Source organism: Pan paniscus, chromosome 6 (assembly GCF_029289425.2).
Source record: "Pan paniscus chromosome 6, NHGRI_mPanPan1-v2.0_pri, whole genome shotgun sequence".
Classification (NCBI taxonomy): Eukaryota; Metazoa; Chordata; class Mammalia; order Primates; family Hominidae; genus Pan; species Pan paniscus.
The window spans coordinates 7,022,848-7,041,274 of NC_073255.2; the positions used below are offsets into that span (position 1 = coordinate 7,022,848).

The 18,427-nt window shown below is 57.5% G+C and overlaps 1 protein-coding gene across 17 annotated transcripts in view; it reads right to left on the reverse strand.

Annotated features, from left to right (window-relative positions):
- MAD1L1 (mitotic arrest deficient 1 like 1) overlaps positions 1 to 18,427 on the reverse strand; it is a 425,682-nt gene that overhangs the window by 249,383 nt on the left and 157,872 nt on the right. For 16 of the 17 annotated variants that reach the window (XM_055115663.2, XM_008973147.5, XM_063605596.1 and 13 more), the window contains one exon: positions 9,135 to 9,279. In XM_055115663.2, coding sequence (XP_054971638.1) covers positions 9,135 to 9,279 — 145 coding nt within the window. Of the gene's footprint in view, positions 1 to 6,411; positions 9,102 to 9,134; positions 9,280 to 18,427 lie in introns of those variants that run through there. The other variant, XM_055115671.2, reaches the window with a different exon arrangement.

An 18,427-nucleotide genomic window follows, 5' to 3' on the forward strand; every position in this document is an offset into this window, starting at 1 on the left:
GCCCATGGAACACACCAGAAAGCCCTGAAGTGGACGGCCACGAGGGGTCCCCGGGCCACGGCCATGGCAGCGCCACGCGTGAGGAGAAGGCGGCCTTGCAATAGAGGCTGCCAGATCAACAGCATGTTTCACAGAACAAAAGCAGCAACATATAAAAGGTAAACAATAAAGTGTTTAGAAGAAAACCACTGAGTATCTTCACAACTTTGGCAGGCAAAGACTGTTTAATCATGACTCAAAAGCACCAGCATCAGCAAACGTCGGTGAGCTGGCTGCATGAACATCAACAGAGAAATTCCGAGAGTGAAAAAGCAAACCACAGGCTACGAGAAGATAACTAAATACGTTTCAACAAAAGACTTTCACATCCAGAGTAAAGAACTACAACTCAGTAAGAACAAGGCAAACAATCATTTAAAGGCCCAGGACAGATACAGTGGCTCACGCCTGTAATCTCAACACTTTGGAAGACTGAGGCAGGCGGATCACGAGGTCAGGAGTTCGAGACCAGCCTAACCAACATGGTGAGACCCCGTCTCTACTAAAAATACAAAACTTAGCTGGGCGTGCTGGCGCGTGCCTGTAGTCCCAGCTACTCATGAGGCTGAGGCAGGAGAATTGCTTGAACCCGGGAGGCGGAGGTGGCAGTGAGCCAAGATTGAGCCATTGCACTCCAGCCTGGGCAAAAGAGTGAGACTCCGTCTCAAAAAATAATAAAATTAAAATAAAATAAAATAAAAATAAAAGCCCAAAGGGGTAGGAACAGAAAGCCTGTCCAGGTGCCCCCAGGAGTCGGTGTCTAACCAGCCAGTGAGCATGTAAAAAGCAGCTCAGCTTCACCAAGCCTCAGGAAAGTAAGAACAACAGCTTTCGAGTACAGGCCCCCACCAGGGAGAAAACCAAAGGCCGGAGGTGAGGACCCGGAGGGACCAGCACCGTCCATACCCCAACAGGAGTGCCACCTGGCACAGTAACTCTGGCGGGGGTGGCAGCCCCGGGAACTGACCCTATGCCACACCTGGGCATGCCCAGCGCAAGGGCACCCAGGGGATCACCAAACGTCATGCACGTGTTAAAACGTCCACGTCAGCAAGAGTCAACACCCCCACGCTGGAAACCATCCGATGTCGGGTACAGCCAAGTGTATTTTAAAAAGTGGTATTTTTATACAATGGAAAACTTAACAGAGTAATTAAGAAAAATCAACAAATCTCAGCTATACACAACACACATGACTCTCACACAGATAACGTGTAATGGAAGCCAGGGACTAAAGAGTACAGGTATGTGATTCCGATACGTGACGATTAAAAACAGGGAAGTGGGCCGGGCGCGGTGGCTCACGCCTGTCATCCCAGCACTTTGGGAGGCCGAGGCAGGCAGATCACCTGAGGTCAGGAGTTCAGGACCAGCCTGGCCAACATGGTGAAACCCCGTCTCTACAAAAATACAAAAAAATTAGCTGGGTGTAGTGACAGGCACCTGAAATCCCAGCTCCTCGGGAGGCTGAGGCGAGAGAATGGCTTGAACCCAGGAGACGGAGGTTGCAGTGAGCTGAGATCGCGCCACTGCACTCCAGCCTGGGTGAGAGAGCGAGACTCCATTTCAAAAAACAACAACGACAAAAAAAAAAAACAAAAAAAAAACAGGGAATTGAAGGCCGGACACAGTGGCTCACACCTGTAATCCCAGCACTTTGGGATTGGGAGGCCGAAGTAGGGGGATCACGAGGTCAGGAGTTCGAGACCAACCTGGCCAACATGGTGAAACCCTGTCTTTACTAAAAATACAAAAATTAGCCTGGTGTGGTGACGCACACCTATAATCCCAGCTACTCGAGAGGCTGAGGCAAGAGAATTGCTTGAACCTGGGAGGCAGAGGCTGCAGTGAGCCGAGATCACGCGACTGCACTCCAGCCTGGGCAACAAAGAGAGACTCTGTCTCAAACAAAAAAAAAACAGGGAAGTGAAGTCAGGAGGCGCTTGCCCTGGAGCTGAGGGAGCGGCTGGAACCAGGCACGAGGGTCTTGCTGGGGTTGCTAACTACCTGCTCTTCTAGAGTCTGTCCTGGGTCTGTAATTTGTGCACACTGAACTTCAACACGGAGACTACTGAGAACAAGCCTCCCGAGGTGGGGCTGAGCCACACCCACTGTGCAGCACCCACCGCATGAAGGCAAAACTGGAACACCTCACACGTCAGGTCACTAAACCGTGACCCACTCCCTGCACACAGCATCACAACTGCAGCAAAAAGGAACACGCTGCATTCCCAGGGACGAAGGTCAAAAGGATAACGCTAAGATAAAAACAAAGAGAAGCCACAGAAGCGTGGCTCTATGTACAGAAAACATAAAAATGGGAAAAGCGGAGCAACGTTTAAAGATATACACACAATTAAACTAGAAAGAAAAATGAGGGAAGGGACTGCTCTACGTTTAGAGCACGGCTCCGTCTGACAGCGGAGGCTGTTCTGTTTCTTACACTGGGACTGAGACACGGGAACTTGCTGTATTCTTCGAGCTGTATGTATATGTTCTATATGATCTTTGCACACGCAATGTGTTTCACGAGAACAGTGAAAAGAAAGACTGGACGTGGGGTGGGCGGGACCTCACTGCGCCAAAATCTTGCTCTCTGATCCAAGAGTGGGCAGAGTCCTGGGCCCCTGGGAGTCCCTGGCTCCGCGTCCTCACTCCAGGCTGTGCCGGATCCCAGGACTTAAACAGACACCATCAGGGGAGATCAGGGCTTTGACATAAAGGCAAGCCAGCGACTTGAAGTGGCACTCAGCTGGAGGAACAGCGGCCTTGTCTGTGGCTGGGACAGGCATGAGCTACGTTAACCTTGTTGGGGTGGTCTCCAAAGTGGAAGCTGCCCAAGCTGTATGAACACAAAATAAACAGCGCTTGCCTCTGCTCCATGTCCCTTCCACCCACACGTCCTATGGGAGCAAACACATGCATCAGGTGTGTCTCCACCGTGCTATTCCAGGAGAGATGAAAATAACCTGTTCAAAAATAAAAACACTGCAGCAACGTGGGCCCATTTCTAAATCGCTGCGCAGCCCGGGCACGGTGCCAGCGAGGCCCTGCCCTCTTCCCGTGGGCACCACACCCGCCTTTGTCGTGGCCAGGGTGCGGCCGCCAGAACACATTCCTTCACGATCCACGGCCCACTCTGACCCTGAGCACCTGTGGCCTCAGCTCCCTCGGGGCAGCCAGCCTCCCTCGCTCTGCCCTCAGCACACACAATCCTGCAGAGGAGAAGAGACACAGTCAGGAGGAAATGGAGGGGCCTCCTCAAACCCCAGGCCCGGGAGAATCCCAGCGAGGACTGCACTGCCTTCCTAGGATGGACCAGAAGGGGGCCTGGAGCCTCTCCTGTAGCAGGCGGGCTCCGTAGATGACACTGAGCTTCAGCAAGGAACACGCATGTCCTGTTCTGGGCCTGGCCTCGCGGCTGACCCTGCCGAGACACTGAATCCAAGGAGGCTGGGGATGCAGCCCAGCAACCCCCTGGCGAGGGAGCACACAGGAGCCCAGCCTCAGGCAGCCGAGTGAATACACAGGACACGAAGAGCAACATGTCTTCAAAACAATCAACACCAATATCCAGGCGGGCCCTCCACCAGAAAGGGCATGGGAGACTCCACCACAGCATCCTGGGCACAGAAACGACCCCCAAGAAGAAAGGAGGCCCTGGCAGAGTCAACTGAGAATGCGCAGGGGTCCCTGAGCTAAGCCTGGCTCCCCTGCCCCAGATTCCCTCGGGAAGGCACCATAGCATGGAGAGGGGGCCTCAGGAAGCGGCTCTGGCCCCTGTAAGAGGCTGGGATGGCTCAGGCTCACAAGAGCTGCCTCTGGGCCAGGAACATAGCAGGAAGAGAGCAGCTTCTCCGAAGAGGACAGAGGCTTCTCCCCGGAGGACAGAGGATTCTCCTGGGAGGACAGTGGCTTCTCCCGGGAATGTGGCAGCTTCTCCCAGGAGGACAGAGGCTTCTCCTGGGAGGACAGAGGCTTCTCCTAGGAGGACAGTGGCTTCTCCCAGGAATATGGCAGCTTCTCCCAGGAGGACAGCGGCTTCTCCCAGAGGATGCCAGCGGCTTCTCCCAGAGGATGCCAGATTCTCCTGGGAGGATGAGGATGGCAGCTTCTCCTAGGAATATGGCAGCTTCTCCCAGGAGGACAGCGGCTTCTCCCAGAGGATGCCAGACTCTCCTGGGAGGATGAGGATGGCAGCTTCTCCTAGGAATATGGCGGCTTCTCCCAGGACCGAGGCTTCTCCCAGGACAGCAGCTTCTCCTAGGAGGACAGTGGCTTCTCCCAAAGGATGGCGGCTTCTCCAGGGAGGACGGTGGCTGCTCATGGGAGGACAGAGGCTTCTTCCAGGAGGATGGTGGCTTCTTCCAGGAGGACAGTGGCTGATCATAGGAGGACGGTGGCTGCTGATGGGAGAGCAGAGGCTTCTTCCAGGAGGACAGCAGGTTCTCAGGGAGGACAGAGGCTTCTCCCGGGAGGATGGCGGCTTCTTCCAGGAGGACAGTGGCTGATCATAGGAGGACAGCGGCTGCTGATGGGAGAGCAGAGGCTTCTTCCAGGAGGACAGCAGGTTGTCAAGGGAGGACAGAGGCTTCTTCCAGGAGGATGGTGGCTTCTTCCAGGAGGACAGTGGCTGATCATAGGAGGACGGTGGCTGCTGATGGGAGAGCAGAGGCTTCTTCCAGGAGGACAGCAGGTTCTCAGGGAGGACAGAGGCTTCTCCCGGGAGGATGGCGGCTTCTTCCAGGAGGACAGTGGCTGATCATAGGAGGACGGTGGCTGCTGATGGGAGAGCAGAGGCTTCTTCCAGGAGGACAGCAGGTTCTCAGGGAGGACAGAGGCTTCTCCCGGGACGATGGTGGCTTCTTCCAGGAGGAGAGTGGCTGATCATGGGAGGACAGCGGCTGCTCATGGGAGAGCAGAGGCTTCTTCCAGGAGGACAGCAGGTTCTCAGGGAGGACAGAGGCTTCTTCCAGGACTCTCTTCTGGATGTGAGGCAGGAAGAACATGGAACTCTTCTGAGGGGTCCCCCCTTGTACTTCCTGCATTCTGCCCCCTATTTAACTGTTTCTTAAACAGCAGCAGCCCCCGCCTTCCTGGGCCCAGTCTCCATCTGCCTTCAGCTGTCTCCTGGATGGATCTGGCCTAAACTGCACCCAGCGAATACAGACACCAGCTCTCCACACTCTCCCATCGCTGAGGGTGGCAGCCATGTCCAGGGTCCCAGCCCTCCTGTTAAAGCTCATCCGCTCCCAATCCCACAGCAGGCCCAGCCACGTTGGTTTTGAGACCGTGGATCATCAGGAATGTTTGTGGAGGGTTTTTTGATTGACAAAAGGAACTTTATGGGAGTGGGCAGATCTGATGCCCCAGGCAGCGAGAAGGACGTGGGAGAGGGGAATGTGTGTCGTCACCAACCCCAGCTTCGGAGGAGGTGGCCGAGGAACGTGCTCATTCAGCCAGCCCAGACCCAACGCCCCAGCCCAGAGCTCGAAACTCAGACCCTCAACAACTCCAGAAGACACAAATCTGTCTTTCCCAGTGTGCGGGTTCCCAGGGCAGGGTGTCACCATGACAACCACAGTCTGTGCTCAGCAGCCACGACGTGAGTCCGACGCCGCTGGACACCCAGTGTCAACTGCTCCCCCCCAGCCTGGGGCCTCCAGTAACTGATCTGCTGTGAGACAGGGCGGGAGGGTAGAGTGCAGACAACAGGGGGTGGGAAGCGGAGGCTTTTCTGTCATTTGAAAAGTTTCTTGCTAAAAGTAAGCTTGTATCACTGATATTCCAGAAACAAGACTCTGCAGCCATACTGCGGAAGCTTGGGGCACTGGAGAAACGGCTCATTTCAAACAGGAAAATGGTTTGTGTTCACCCAGTTCCAGAAGCCAATTTTCAACTGCTTAAAATAGTCATGATATTTTACCAAGGTAATTATACTCTTAGCTATCAGTAACAATTAAATCCTTAGACTAGAGCCGCTTAATAAAGGTCTCGAAATAAAACCGCACACTCCAAGCACCGTGTACTAAAATGTCAAGCACACAAGGAGAGCCTGCAATGGGACGCAGAGGCCCAGAGCCCCCGCCAGCCGGAGGCTCGCAGCCCTCCCGGGTGTGCCTTGAGAGAAGGCGCTCCTCGACCACCCCAGCTGGGCGGGCTGCCATGCAGAGCTGAGGTGGGCACTGGCCGACACCAAGGCACACAGACCCAGAGCAGCAGGCACGCCGCTCCCTCCAGATGGCTGAGTGAACAGCTTCATCACGGCTGGCTGGACGGATCCTGCATCCCTGGCCTGGGGCTACACGGGCGACTGGGATCGATCCTTCATCAGGATAAACAACCAGTCCATGCCCGGCGATCAATACCCACCTTCTTGCTAACACAGAGCAGGCCGCGAGCACAGCAGGGTCGGGGTGAGGCTGGCGCAGGCCAGAAAGTGCCAGAGGCTCTCCACCTGCAAAGCAGAGCAGAGAAGAACAGAAACTTCCTGCCCTGAGCGGGCCGGGGTGGCCATCAAAGAGCAACGGCAGGAAGGAAGCCGGGCACAGACTTCCCAGGAGGCTGCGGGGCTCCACTAGACCATGAGGGAGCCCCACAGGGATGAAAACCACACCAGACATCCAGTGACTGCATGTAACTCCTCATCACGGCCGGGAGCCCTGGCACTAAGAGGGTGTGGGCAGCAGCACCAGTGTCGCGTGGGTCACAGAACGTCAGGCTGCAGGCCAGACCCAGCACACAAGAACACTCAGGCCCACACGTGACCTGTAAAGGGAACTCTTCCCATCAGCTTCCAACCGCTGGCCTCACTTAAGAAACCAGGAGGTTCCCAAGGGATGAGCCTCAGCCGAGGCCGGGCGGGGCTGCCCTCCTGTGGGGGCCACACTTGTAGCCCAGGCCAAGACCCAGGCCACGCACGTAGGACCAACCCAAAGTGCTGCCCGCCTGGCCAGTGTGGGCCGATGTCACTCCCCAGCCCCGACCCAGAATCGGGGACTGGGCCCAACAACAAGGTGCACTCAAGGGGGCGCCACCCGAACACAGCACGTTCGCAGGCACCCGGGGTCATCAGGCCACGTTCGCAGGCACCCGGGGTCATCAGGCCACGTTCGCAGGCACCCGGGGTCATCAGGCCACGTTCGCAGGCACCCGGGGTCATCAGGCCACGTTCGCAGGCACCCGGGGTCATCAGGCCACGTTCGCAGGCACCCGGGGTCATCAGGCCACGTTCGCAGGCACCCAGGGTCATCAGGCCTGAGCCCAAAGTTTAGCAGAAAGGAGAACTGAGACCCAGAGAGAATGAGGGACATCTGAGATCCCAGAGAAAGGCCCAGCTCCCAGCCCAGCCCTCCCACTCTTCCTCCCCCAGGAAGCTCTGAGCTTCCAGCATCACGGGACCACAGCACGTCATCACGCACCCAAAGATCACCGAGCTAAGGTGTCCCGCCACTCTGAAAGAACACAGTCTCGCCCCCTCTGCTTCCCGGGCCTCTCCTCAGCGGCAGGGTCGGGCTGCACTTGCCTGAACCCCTGCAGTGGTCAGCCCGCGTGCTGTGGCCTGTGGGCCCAAGCCGCTGTCTCCTCCTGCTCCAGGCCTCGAGGTGACTGCAGCAGCGCTTTGTGATGAGCTGCCTTCTCTCCCTCCGCCGTGGTTCTCCACACACACTTTCACAAAGGGGAAATTCTTGGGTCCCCACAGGAATGCCACCTCCTGAGAAAAGCCCTTCTGTGGCATCACCACGGCGTCCACCTCTGTTGAGGTGCTGGTCTGGTGCCACTGCCTGGCCCCGCTAGAAGAGCGAATCCTCCAAGGGCTGTGCCCACACATCCACGCCACGTGCACCTCACGCATCTTGCTTAGAAGCTCACACACTAGCAGACACGGTGTGGAAGAGAAGGGAACACGGAGGAAGGTCGAGAGCTTGCTCCACAGAAACGTACCGTGCCTAACCATGCAGCAGGGCTGGGTGTCCCCTCTGCCAGAGGCAGCAGACAGCTCCGGCTGAAAAGCCATGTGAGAACATTTTGGAGTGTCCCCTGTCTGGGGTGCACCTGCAAAGCCAGGGCTTTGGGGTCAGCATCTGAGCTATGCACAGGGGCCAGCTCAGCCTGTGTTCTGGGTGCCCACACAGTCAGTGCCCGAGGGACCTAGGCCCATGTGAACTTTTCCTTTAGGAGACAGCATGGAGCCGCCCAGGAGCGAGCTGGAGAAGCTGTAAAACAGCATCTTTGGAACGGAAATGTTACTCATTTTCTAAAAGCTCCACAACCAAGAGGTCGCAGCAGCAAAGAGCCTTGGTTTTCATCAAAAACGATCAAGAACAGGTAAACATCCATGAGGCACAACTCCCAGTACTTGACAGGTGCAGCATGCATCCTGGGCCAGGGTGGCACAGCCCTCCGCCCACTCAGCACTAGCTGGAGGCAGGCAGGGGGAGTCTCTGCCCAGCAAACTGGACACCCGCCCTGGCCCAGAGAGCATCTGGGGACAGACTGACTTCTTTCCCGCCTTGTCTTCTGAAATTTCAGTGCCCAAGGAACATTTTAAACAGAACTCACAAAAACCGTCTTTCACGCTCCAGCGACCTCTGCTCATGGTGCCAGACATCAGAACCCCCGCAGGCACTGAGGCTTAGAGTCGGGCCATGGAGCCACCCACAGGTGCGGCTGGGGCACACCCGGAAGCAGGTGACAGCCTTCATCCTAAGCCCAGGCCAAGACCCACACAGTGTAAATGGCATCACTGGATGGCAAAGCATGAGGGTGCTGACTGCAAGGCACGTGGGAGCCTGCAGGGGGTCCGCAGTGACAGGGAACCCTCTCCAGAGCTCAGCACCAGGCCAGGGGTGGACACTGAGATGCTAGAGGAACCGAAAAGGGTGGGGCGCGCAGCAGGCCCAGAGAGTCCCACAGGGAGCACCGGGGCTGAGCACTCTCTGGCATTCCCAGAACCCTCCTGGCAACCCAGGGCCAAAGTGCCAACCCTGACCCGGCTGCAGCACTCCTGCCTCCACAGTGAGATCCGCCTGACCAGGTGTGCACTGACCCGCAGCTCCCTGCGACTCTGATCAAGATGTAAGAGCATACATCACCTTGGTGAGCAGCAGGACCCGTTTCTGGAGCCTCCGGGCCAGCGCCTCGTGGGTCTCGCGCTTCTTCCTCTCCTCCAACAGCTGGCCGCTGACCTGCCGGAGCTCCTCCTGCAGCTGCTGCCTGGCCTTCTCCAGCCCCCGGGCGCTGCACGGGAGAGACAAGAGGGCAAAGCAATGAAGCCTGGGGTGACCACCCCACCACGCCCCGCCCCACCCCAGGAACGAGCCCACCAGGACATCCTAAAATAGAGCTGCACGTGCAACCCCCTCACTGCCATTTCCGCACTGCTGAATAGCTACTTAAGGCCTTTCAGGAGTTTCTGGATTTCAAATAGACTTCCAGGGTGATCCCAGAACACGGCAGGGAGGGGGAAGGGAGCTCAACTCCACACACAATGGGAAAAATTGTCGGCGACGCAGCCCTTCAGGAGACGGGACTTCTGAATGAGCGAGATTGCAGAGCCAGCGCTTCCCCTCTGAATCACCGCAGATGTGCAGCGTGGTGCGGGGAAGCAAGCGCCGGGCGCCTGGTGGGGGGGGCCTGTTCTAAAAACATTCTGCGAGGTTGAAAGCCCAGCCTGGCGCTAAGCACTGGGAACCCGAGAGGCCTCCTGTGGGCCGACGCCAGAGGCAGGGCCAACTCCAGGCTGCCCAAGAGGCCTCTCCCTGTCCGCCCCTTCGGGTGGCTGATGGTTCCTTTCAATTCTGCTTTTGAAACCTCCCTTTTCCCTGCGTGGTCCCCACAGCCACTGCCTCAGTCCCTGTGCTCGTTGCCTGTCACCTACGTTACCACAATAGCCTCCCAATGGCTCTCACTAGACCCCTCTGCCACTGGGCACCAAGCTGTCTCCTCAGACAGCAGAGAGGGGCTGGGTCATGCGATTTTTAAGCCTTTGGTGGCTCCCAACCACTCTTGGTGAGCTTCCGAGTTCGTGGCCTGGCAGTAACAGGCCTCAGGGGTTTGGATCTTGCCCCTCTCTCTCTGTCCTTCAGGAGCTGACTTGGGACCGGACAAATGACAGCGTCCACTGACCCTGACTGCAGAACCCACCCATGATGCAACGGCATTCTGTGATTCCGGGAACCCCAGGACTCCACCTCCTCACGGGAGGGGCTCCCAGGAAGGGCACAGTGAGGCGCAGAGAGGAGAGGCTGTCCCAGGGAGAGGGTGAGTCAGGACTCCACCTCCCACATGGGACAGCCGGGCACACAGGTGCTCCCAGGAAGGGACACAGCCAGGAGAGATGAGAGGCCGCCCGACAGGAGGAGAGTCAGGACTCCACAGTGAGGTACGAGAGCTCTCCCAGGAAAGGACACAGCCAGGAAAGAAGAGAGGCCACCCCGGGGTGGGTGCGAGTCCGCGGAGGGAGGGCCCATCCCCACTCAGACAGCCCAGGGCAGGCGCAGAGTGGAACGGCGCTGGAACACGGGAGCTGCACACGACTGTATTGAGTACCACAAACTTCTTTCCAAAGGAAATCTTAACTAAATCTCAAGGAAATAAAACACAGCACTGGGATAGAGAAAAGCTAACAGGGACCACAGTCCTGTGAGGTGACCATCAGGGAGAGCCAGGAGGCTGTTTGGAAACAGGAATGTGGGATGGGGCCATGACCTCCACCCTCACGTTCACACCTTCCCAGCCATTGATTGCTTCTGCTCGGCCTTAGTTGCATGACTTGAGGAAAAGCTTCATCCCTGGACTGACAGATGGCACTTTCTTGGGCAGTGGTTTGGGGAAGGGAAAGCTTCATCCCGGGGCTGGTGAATGGTGCTTTCTTCGGCGGTGGTTTGGGGAAGGGAAAGCTTCATCCCAGGGCTGGTGGATGGCGCTTTCTTGGGAGGTGGTTTGGGGAAGGGAAAGCTTCATCCCAGGGCTGGTGGATGGTGCTTTCTTGAGCGGTGGTTTGGGGAAGGGAAAGCTTCATCCCGGGGCTGGGGGGATGGCACTTTCTTGGGCGGTGGTCTCCACTGGACTCATGTTTGAGTGAAGTGAATACGGGGTTTTTAACTGTAACTTAGTAGAAGTCTTGAAATAAAGGATAAGTTGAAAGTGAATGTGAATCCAACACTCACAGAACGTCAGAAGGGACTTGGTGGCGGTCCTGACCCAGCCAAGCATGGCGGGAACCCCAACCTGGCCACCCTCAGCTGGCCCCAGCAGAAGCTGCACAAGCCCACAGACTGGGGCCAATGTACTGGCATCCAGGACGCGGGCGTCTCATTTCAGCCGCGTGTGATCTTGTGAAATATGTATCTGATCGTCAACCCATCTACCAGAACACAGCTCCTAAAACCCTCGGGCTTTCCCGACTGAGGCCTTCCATGTGCCAATGACTGACGGTGGCTGCAGCCCCTGGGCAGCTGCAGGATGGGGCGGGACACCAGGAAGATCGAGGCCGGACTAGAGGCTCGGGACTTCAGCCCCACCCCTAAGCTGGGGAAGGAGAGGGGCTGAAGGCTGAGTGGTTCACCAATGAGCAGGGGCGGAGTCAATGATGTCCGCCTGACCAGGCCTCCATCAAAACCCAAAGGTTTCTCACCGGAGCAGGAAGCACTTTCACTGTTCCTGGAGGGTGGCGGCCTCCATCAAAACCCAAAGGCTTCTCACGGGAACTGGGAGAGCTTCCACTGTTCCTGGAGGGTGGGGAGGGCATGGAAGCTCTGCACCCTTCCCCCACATCTCACCCTGCGCATCCATTCATCTGCATCCTTCGCAGTAAGCTTTATAATAAACTGGTAAACATACGTTTCCTTGAGTTCTGTGAGACACTCCAGCAAATTAATCAAACCCAAGGGGAATCCCAACTGGGTGGTAGGAACCCCAATTTACAGCTGGCCGGTCAGAAGCACACCTGCGGCTCGCGACCACCACCAGAAGGTGGGGACTGAGCCCTCACCCAGGGTCTGACAGCACCTCCAGGTAGACAGTGTCAGAACAGAACTGAGTGAGACTGAGCTGAACGGCTGGTGTCCCAGGCAGAACCAACTGCTTGCTTGGTGGGTGGGGAAACACCCCACATCTGGTCAGAGTCTTCTGTGTTGACTGCTGCGACGTGAGAGCAGAGGAAACCGTTCTGAGTCTTTCCTATCCCATCAGCCGCCTGGGAAAGCCCTATGCTGACACTGGCCCCAGGTGCAGCACTGGCCAGTGGCCCCCCTGCCCCCTCCAGGCGCTCCATAACCAAAAACGCAAGACAAAATAAAAAGCAGGCACAAAGCTCACGGGAAACACATATTATGAGGCTACTTTGGGATCCAGTTCAATTTTAAACTACTCATGGGCCAATTTAATAGTCAAGGGCTGTAAAATCTACTCTTGAATCACTGAATTCAGGTGGAAAAGTTCACAAGTGCTTTAAATCGCAGCTCCGTGTGGTCATTTAACTAGAAGAACACCACCATTCCCTGTACTCTGCTTCAAAGCCAGAATGTGCAAAGGCAAGAATGTGACAGGTGCTGTCTTTCAGGTGACAGGCACAGCACAGGCATCTGGCCAGAGAGAAGGGTGAGGGGCTGCGCTGGGAAGCACCGTCAGCTCAGCACAGGATGGCTGGGCAGCCTTGAAGGGGGCCCAGCAAACCCACACCCTGCATCCTGAGTGAGGGTGCGCTCACATCTGTGAGGGGGCACATGTGGGGCTGGAGTCCCCCCGCCACGCAGAGCAGATGTGAGTAACGCACACCCACAGGACAGTGGCTGTCTTGCTTCAGAGCCCAGGCTCCCGGCACTTGAGGACCAGGGCTCAGTGTAATAGAGCCAGGGGCCAAGACTGGGTCCCAGGAACTGGATGTGGCCTGAGCTGCTTCCCTCAGGCCCACATCCCACTCTTTGCAGCCTAGGCCGCCTCGGTGAGGCAGGACGGCAGGCACCGAGGCGCCCCAAGCCCGGCCCTCGGCCTGTAACAGTGGCTCAGCAGAACTAGCATATCCCTCCGCCACTGCTTAAAGGGTCTTTACCTACTCCTAGCTTTTAGAGTACTGAGATAATAATGCAAAAATAGCAAAGAGTAATAATGCAAAAACTCACTCTGGGATCAAAGGGGAAGTGTGGAAACAGCTAACTAGGCTTTGTTAAAGATCTGCAGGAGTGCTGTGGCCTGGCCAAGGACAGAGCAGTTCCCGACCCCTTGGACCCTTGCTGGCACCCAGATCTCTACGATCGTCAGTCACCTCTTGGACCCAACCCCCTCCTCTTGCCCCTACCCTTAGCATAACTAGAGCCTGGGATCTGCACTGACTTCAGATGGTCTTTGTGACTGTAGGTCACCATCTCCCCGATCCGCTGGCTCCCCGAATACGCCTGCTCTTCCTCCGCCACTCTCGCCTCTCGTGTCTGGCTGTCAAGCATCGAGCAGCTGAACCTGGGCTTCCTTACAGACCCGGTCTGAGGAAATGCAGTGGCTGCAGGATGTAGCGTGAAGCGTGTGTTCCACAGCACCCCAGAGGGTAGACAGAGGCATAGGGGCGTGGGGCTGAGCCCAGGCTGGAAAAGCTCATCCGCCAGGTTGTGAAGCAAACCTCTCCTTCCTGGCAGTGAAATCCACATCATGAACGGAGACGGGAGAAGTGAACCAGAGCAACAAACATTCCCGGCTGAGGGACGGCATGGGCAGCAGAGAGACACCCACTCCAGGACCGTCCAGGTGCAGGCACTTGGGCCTGCGTCATCAGGGCCACATCCCCAAGGCCTGATGGCTGACACTGAAATCTTCTGAACAACAGAACTAGACTGTAAAAATCCAACACCAAGACGTGACAAGGAGACGACACTGTGGAATGCTCGCCAAGAACCATGTCCGGGATGTTTGCCACTCACACCTGACTGGCAGGCGAGTCTACCCAGTCCGTTCAGCACACGGGATGTGGGTGAGGACGGCCACATGCCGTTCCAGGCAGCAGAGATGGCAGCACGGAACACCGCAGCCAGCCTGGGCTCGCTGTGCCTCCATTCTACTGGGGTGGGAATCTCAGGCAAAGAAGCCACGCGTGCGGCATGAGCAGAGAATCTCACGGTGGGTGCAGGTACTGAGGTCACCGAGAGCAGGAGGAAGACCCTCAGGCGCCAAGGACGCAGTGACTTCAGGAAGCAGCTCCCAGCCCTTGGGCTGTGGGAACACGGGGCAGAGGCTGACATCATTAAAATGTAGACACTCAGAGATGGGCCCCATGGAACAGGAACTGAGGCTGCTGAGGGAGGCCGTGCTGGTGTCTGCATGGGGACCCTGGAGGGCCTGGACCCAGGCCTCTGAGAACAGGGCAGCAGCCCATGGAACTGGCACCTCTAGGCGCTACGGAATCTGCAGGCTGGCAGGCTGCTGGGAGGGGGCAAGGCCAGCGGCTAAAGAGCTGCCCCACTTGCCTGCAGGCTGGCCCCGGGCCCTCTCCAGCGCCCCCAGGACAGGCACTCCCTGGCGAAGCGCAGGTGTGGGCTGCAGCCCTGGCACCGCAAAGTAGGGCTCAGAGAAGGGAGTGTGGAGCTGCGAGGCAACAACTCAGTAACCACGATGGGCAGAAGACAGGCCATCAGCAAACCAGCAAGCAGGTGCCTCCTGACACTGGAGGGGAAACCGGAGGCTGGGGGGGCCCTCGGGGAGGGGTGGCGGGACAGCCTGTGGTGTCAGAGACAGGCGGTGTCAGAGCCAGGGACGCTTCCGATGGGCAGCTGGCGTGCTCATTCGTGGTCAGCCCAGTGGGCCCGAGGTTGGGCCAACCGGCAGCAATGGGCAAGGTCAGAAGAGGACGAGCAAACCAGGAACGGCCTCTGCACGGGACTTGGAGAGCGGGTTGAGCCAGAGGGGCAGGAGGGCAAGGAGCGGGCTGGCGTGTGTCCATGAGGTGCCGGCGTCTCGAGAGGAGGGGAAGGTCCAGCAGAGGCAGCCATGTCCTGAGGACCCAAGGAAGTGGCAATTAGGAGCCAAGCCCTGGAGGTGCAGGAAGGGCCGGCACAAAGTGGACGGCCCCAGAGTGCAGCCTAAAGGCCCCCCATCTAGCGTTTCAGACACCGCCAACAAGTGGTGCTGCCCACCCCAGCGTGCAGGTAGAGGCGCTCCGGCAAGATGGCCTCTGCCTCCCACCCCTCAGGCCCTGCAGGGCACCGGGACCCCAGCACGCTGAGCCACAGCGGCACCAGCGACGGCGGGCTCTCCCCTGTTGGGGATGTTCTCTCTGTTCAATCCCGGCCTTTCTTCTGAGGTACAGAAGAGAAAACTCATAAAAAATTAAGCCTCTAGTTCCATGCTTGGGCTGAACTCTGAGGTCACTGGCATTTCCGTGAGTCTCTGGGAGTTCAGAATGAAGTTCTTAGTTCCTCAAGGAGAAGCCGGGCATGTTTATCAATCAATGGCTCTCTGAGCCAGCCTCTACTCAAAGAACAAGCTCTGAGCTTTTGAGCATCCATCTGCGCTGTGACCAGCCACTGCTGGCCACTTTAATGTGATCTTCATCAGAAACTCCTGGCCTAAGAATACCGACTTTCAAGGAACAATGAAAGGACACAATGTATCCCAAAGCGGCAGGAGACATTTTAACGACCTTCCTCAAGACACTGCTGAGCCAGCTCTTCCACGCACGACCCATTCCTCCCACACACTCTTTGTCTACCTTCTCCCAAGTCCCAGCACACTGTGAGCACCCGCCAAGGCAAGGGCAGGCATCGCACAAACAGGCATCACTGGACTCTCCCCAGAAACCATGGGGCTCTGGAGCACAGGAGCCCACGGCGTGGCCACCGCGGGAGACAGGCTCTGAGAGAGGCCAGGACAGGTGGTGCTGGGGTCCAAGGCGAAGCAGTCGTGTGCTCCCGGGACCTGATCCGACCCTTGGGATGGTAGGAGGTCGCTGTTCCTGCCCCAGTCACAAGGCTGAGTGGTGCCCGGCGTGTGGATCCACAGGGTATGAAGACGCCTCCACAGCCACGCCCGGGCCCAGGGCAAAACCAGCACGTTTTGGGCAGTGCACAGAATGCCTGTGTCGTCCCAAGTTCACCTGTGAAAACCCAGATCCCCAATGTGATGGTGACCAAACGGGGGCCCCTGAGAGGGCATTTGGTCCTGAGGGCGGAGTGCTCCCGATGGGATGCGCAAGTTGTAAGCAGCACAAAGCTCGAGTCCTCTCCCTCTGCCCTGTGAGGACAGGGGCTGGTCATCTGCAAACCAGGAAGAGAGCCCTCCTCAGACCCGGCACTGCCATCCTGCACTCCTCAGCTCCACAGCTGTGAGAAACGGACATCTGTTCAGATCCCCGACTATGGTACTTTGTTAAGTGAGCCCGAACACAGACGGTCTCCTAACCCATAACGCCCAGACACACTGTTCACACATGGGCATGGAGTCACACCGAGGCTTCCAGGCTGATGACTGCCCCGACACGGTTATGACACAGTGAGCCCACAGCACAGTTAGCCTGCAGCACAGTGAGCCCGAGATACAGGTATGACACAGCAAGCACATGGCACGGTGACCCTGAGACAGGGTTACGACTCGGTGAGCCCACAGCACGGTGAGCCCAAGACGGTTATGACATGGTGAGCTCACGGCACAGTGAGCCTGAGATGGTTACGACACGATGAGCCCGCAGCACGGTCAGCCTGAGATGGTTACAACATGGTGAGCCCGTGGCACGGTGAGCCCAAGACAGGGTTACGACATAGTGAGCCCACAGCATGGTCAGCCCGAGACAGTTATGGCACAGTGAGCCCGCGGCACGGTGAGCCTGCAGCATGGTGAGCCCGAGACGGTTATGACACAGTGAGCTCACGGCACGGTGAGCCCGAGACAGAGTTACGACTTGGTGAGCCCGCGGCATGGTGAGCCCGAGACAGAGTTACGACTTGGTGAGCCCGCGGCATGGTGAGCCCGAGACAGAGTTACGACTTGGTGAGCCCGCGGCACGGTGAGCCCGAGATGGTTACGACATGGTGAGCTCGCAGCACAGTGAGCCTGCCAGTGGCCTCAAGGGTTAAGATGTAAACACAGCCGCATGCACGGTGATATTCAGTGATGACGTCTGGCATGAAACTAGGAAAATATTAATAAAATTGTATTCGAACCTTGGCAAAATCTCTAAAAGCACCTTTATTCTTAGCTATCTGAGGAACATAGATCAAGACCCACTCACAAGTATGATTTTTAATCATCTCGATTTTACAGATGAGTAAATTCAAGCCTTGAGCGACTGAGTCATGAGCATGAAGCCACCGTGTTCCCCAGGACACCACTGTACTGACCTCCAGGGTCTCCAGGGCCATGCCTTGAGCACCCCCATAGGGCTGGGGGGAGACGCCCCAGTTGGGCCAAGCAACGGCACTGCCACACAGGTGACACGTTCCATGTGTCTCTCAGGAAGAGAGCAAGTGCAGGGGCTTGGCTGAGCCAGGGGTTGGGAGGGCTGCGACCCAGCGGGGAGCAGCGAACTCTAACTGGTGGCCTGGAGCAGGTACACGAGACAAAAAGCAGTGCCGTTCTGCAGGAGGCGCTCGGGAGCAGGAGACAAGGATCCAGGAGGCTAGCAGGGAGCAGAGGACAGGCTCCAGCCCCAGTGGACAGCCTGCCCTGCTCTGCTCCGGAAGCACCCACAGGTTCTGAAAGAGGATATCACTGGACAGAACAACCTCCCAAACCACACGTGCTCATCCTCCAGTCACAAGAACTGTACACAGAGCTGTGTTCACAGGCGCCCGTCGGGGAGCCTCGCAGCAGCCTGGATGTAGAGGCAAAATTTTAAATGGAGCACGAACTGGTTTCAGAAATACTCTCCTGGAAGGCCAGGGTTCCCAGACAGGGCAGAAGCAACACTGCGCATGTTCAGGCATCCACATTTGCTCCTTGCTAAGAGGGAACACCGGGGAAGGGCCCCCACTCACCACAGAGAGGAGCCGTCTCTGCCATCGAAGCCCCCAGCTCCGGCCTGGAGACCGGCACAACAGACGCAGGCTCCCTGTGTATCTGAGGAGCCACCTGAGAATGGGAATCAATAGCTGCCTCTGCAGAGAGGCAGGGAAACAACTGCCCTGGGACCTACAGGGTTGAGAGGGTCCCGCCTACCCGCAGGATCCCCCACGTCACCCCACTATCCGGAGGCTCTGAGCGCTCCATCCACCTCTGGCCTTCTCCTTCCTCTTGGATGGAACTGAGGCCACCAGGCCCCTCGCTGCGAATGGGCAGGGGAGGACTGGATCAGACGCGTGCGTCCGTCGTGAAGCACGAGAGCATCAAGAGGTCCCAGTTCCTCCCCTGCCCCACGCTCACGGGGCCTCCGCGGCTGAGCCAGGAGATGCTCCCTGATCAGGAGCTG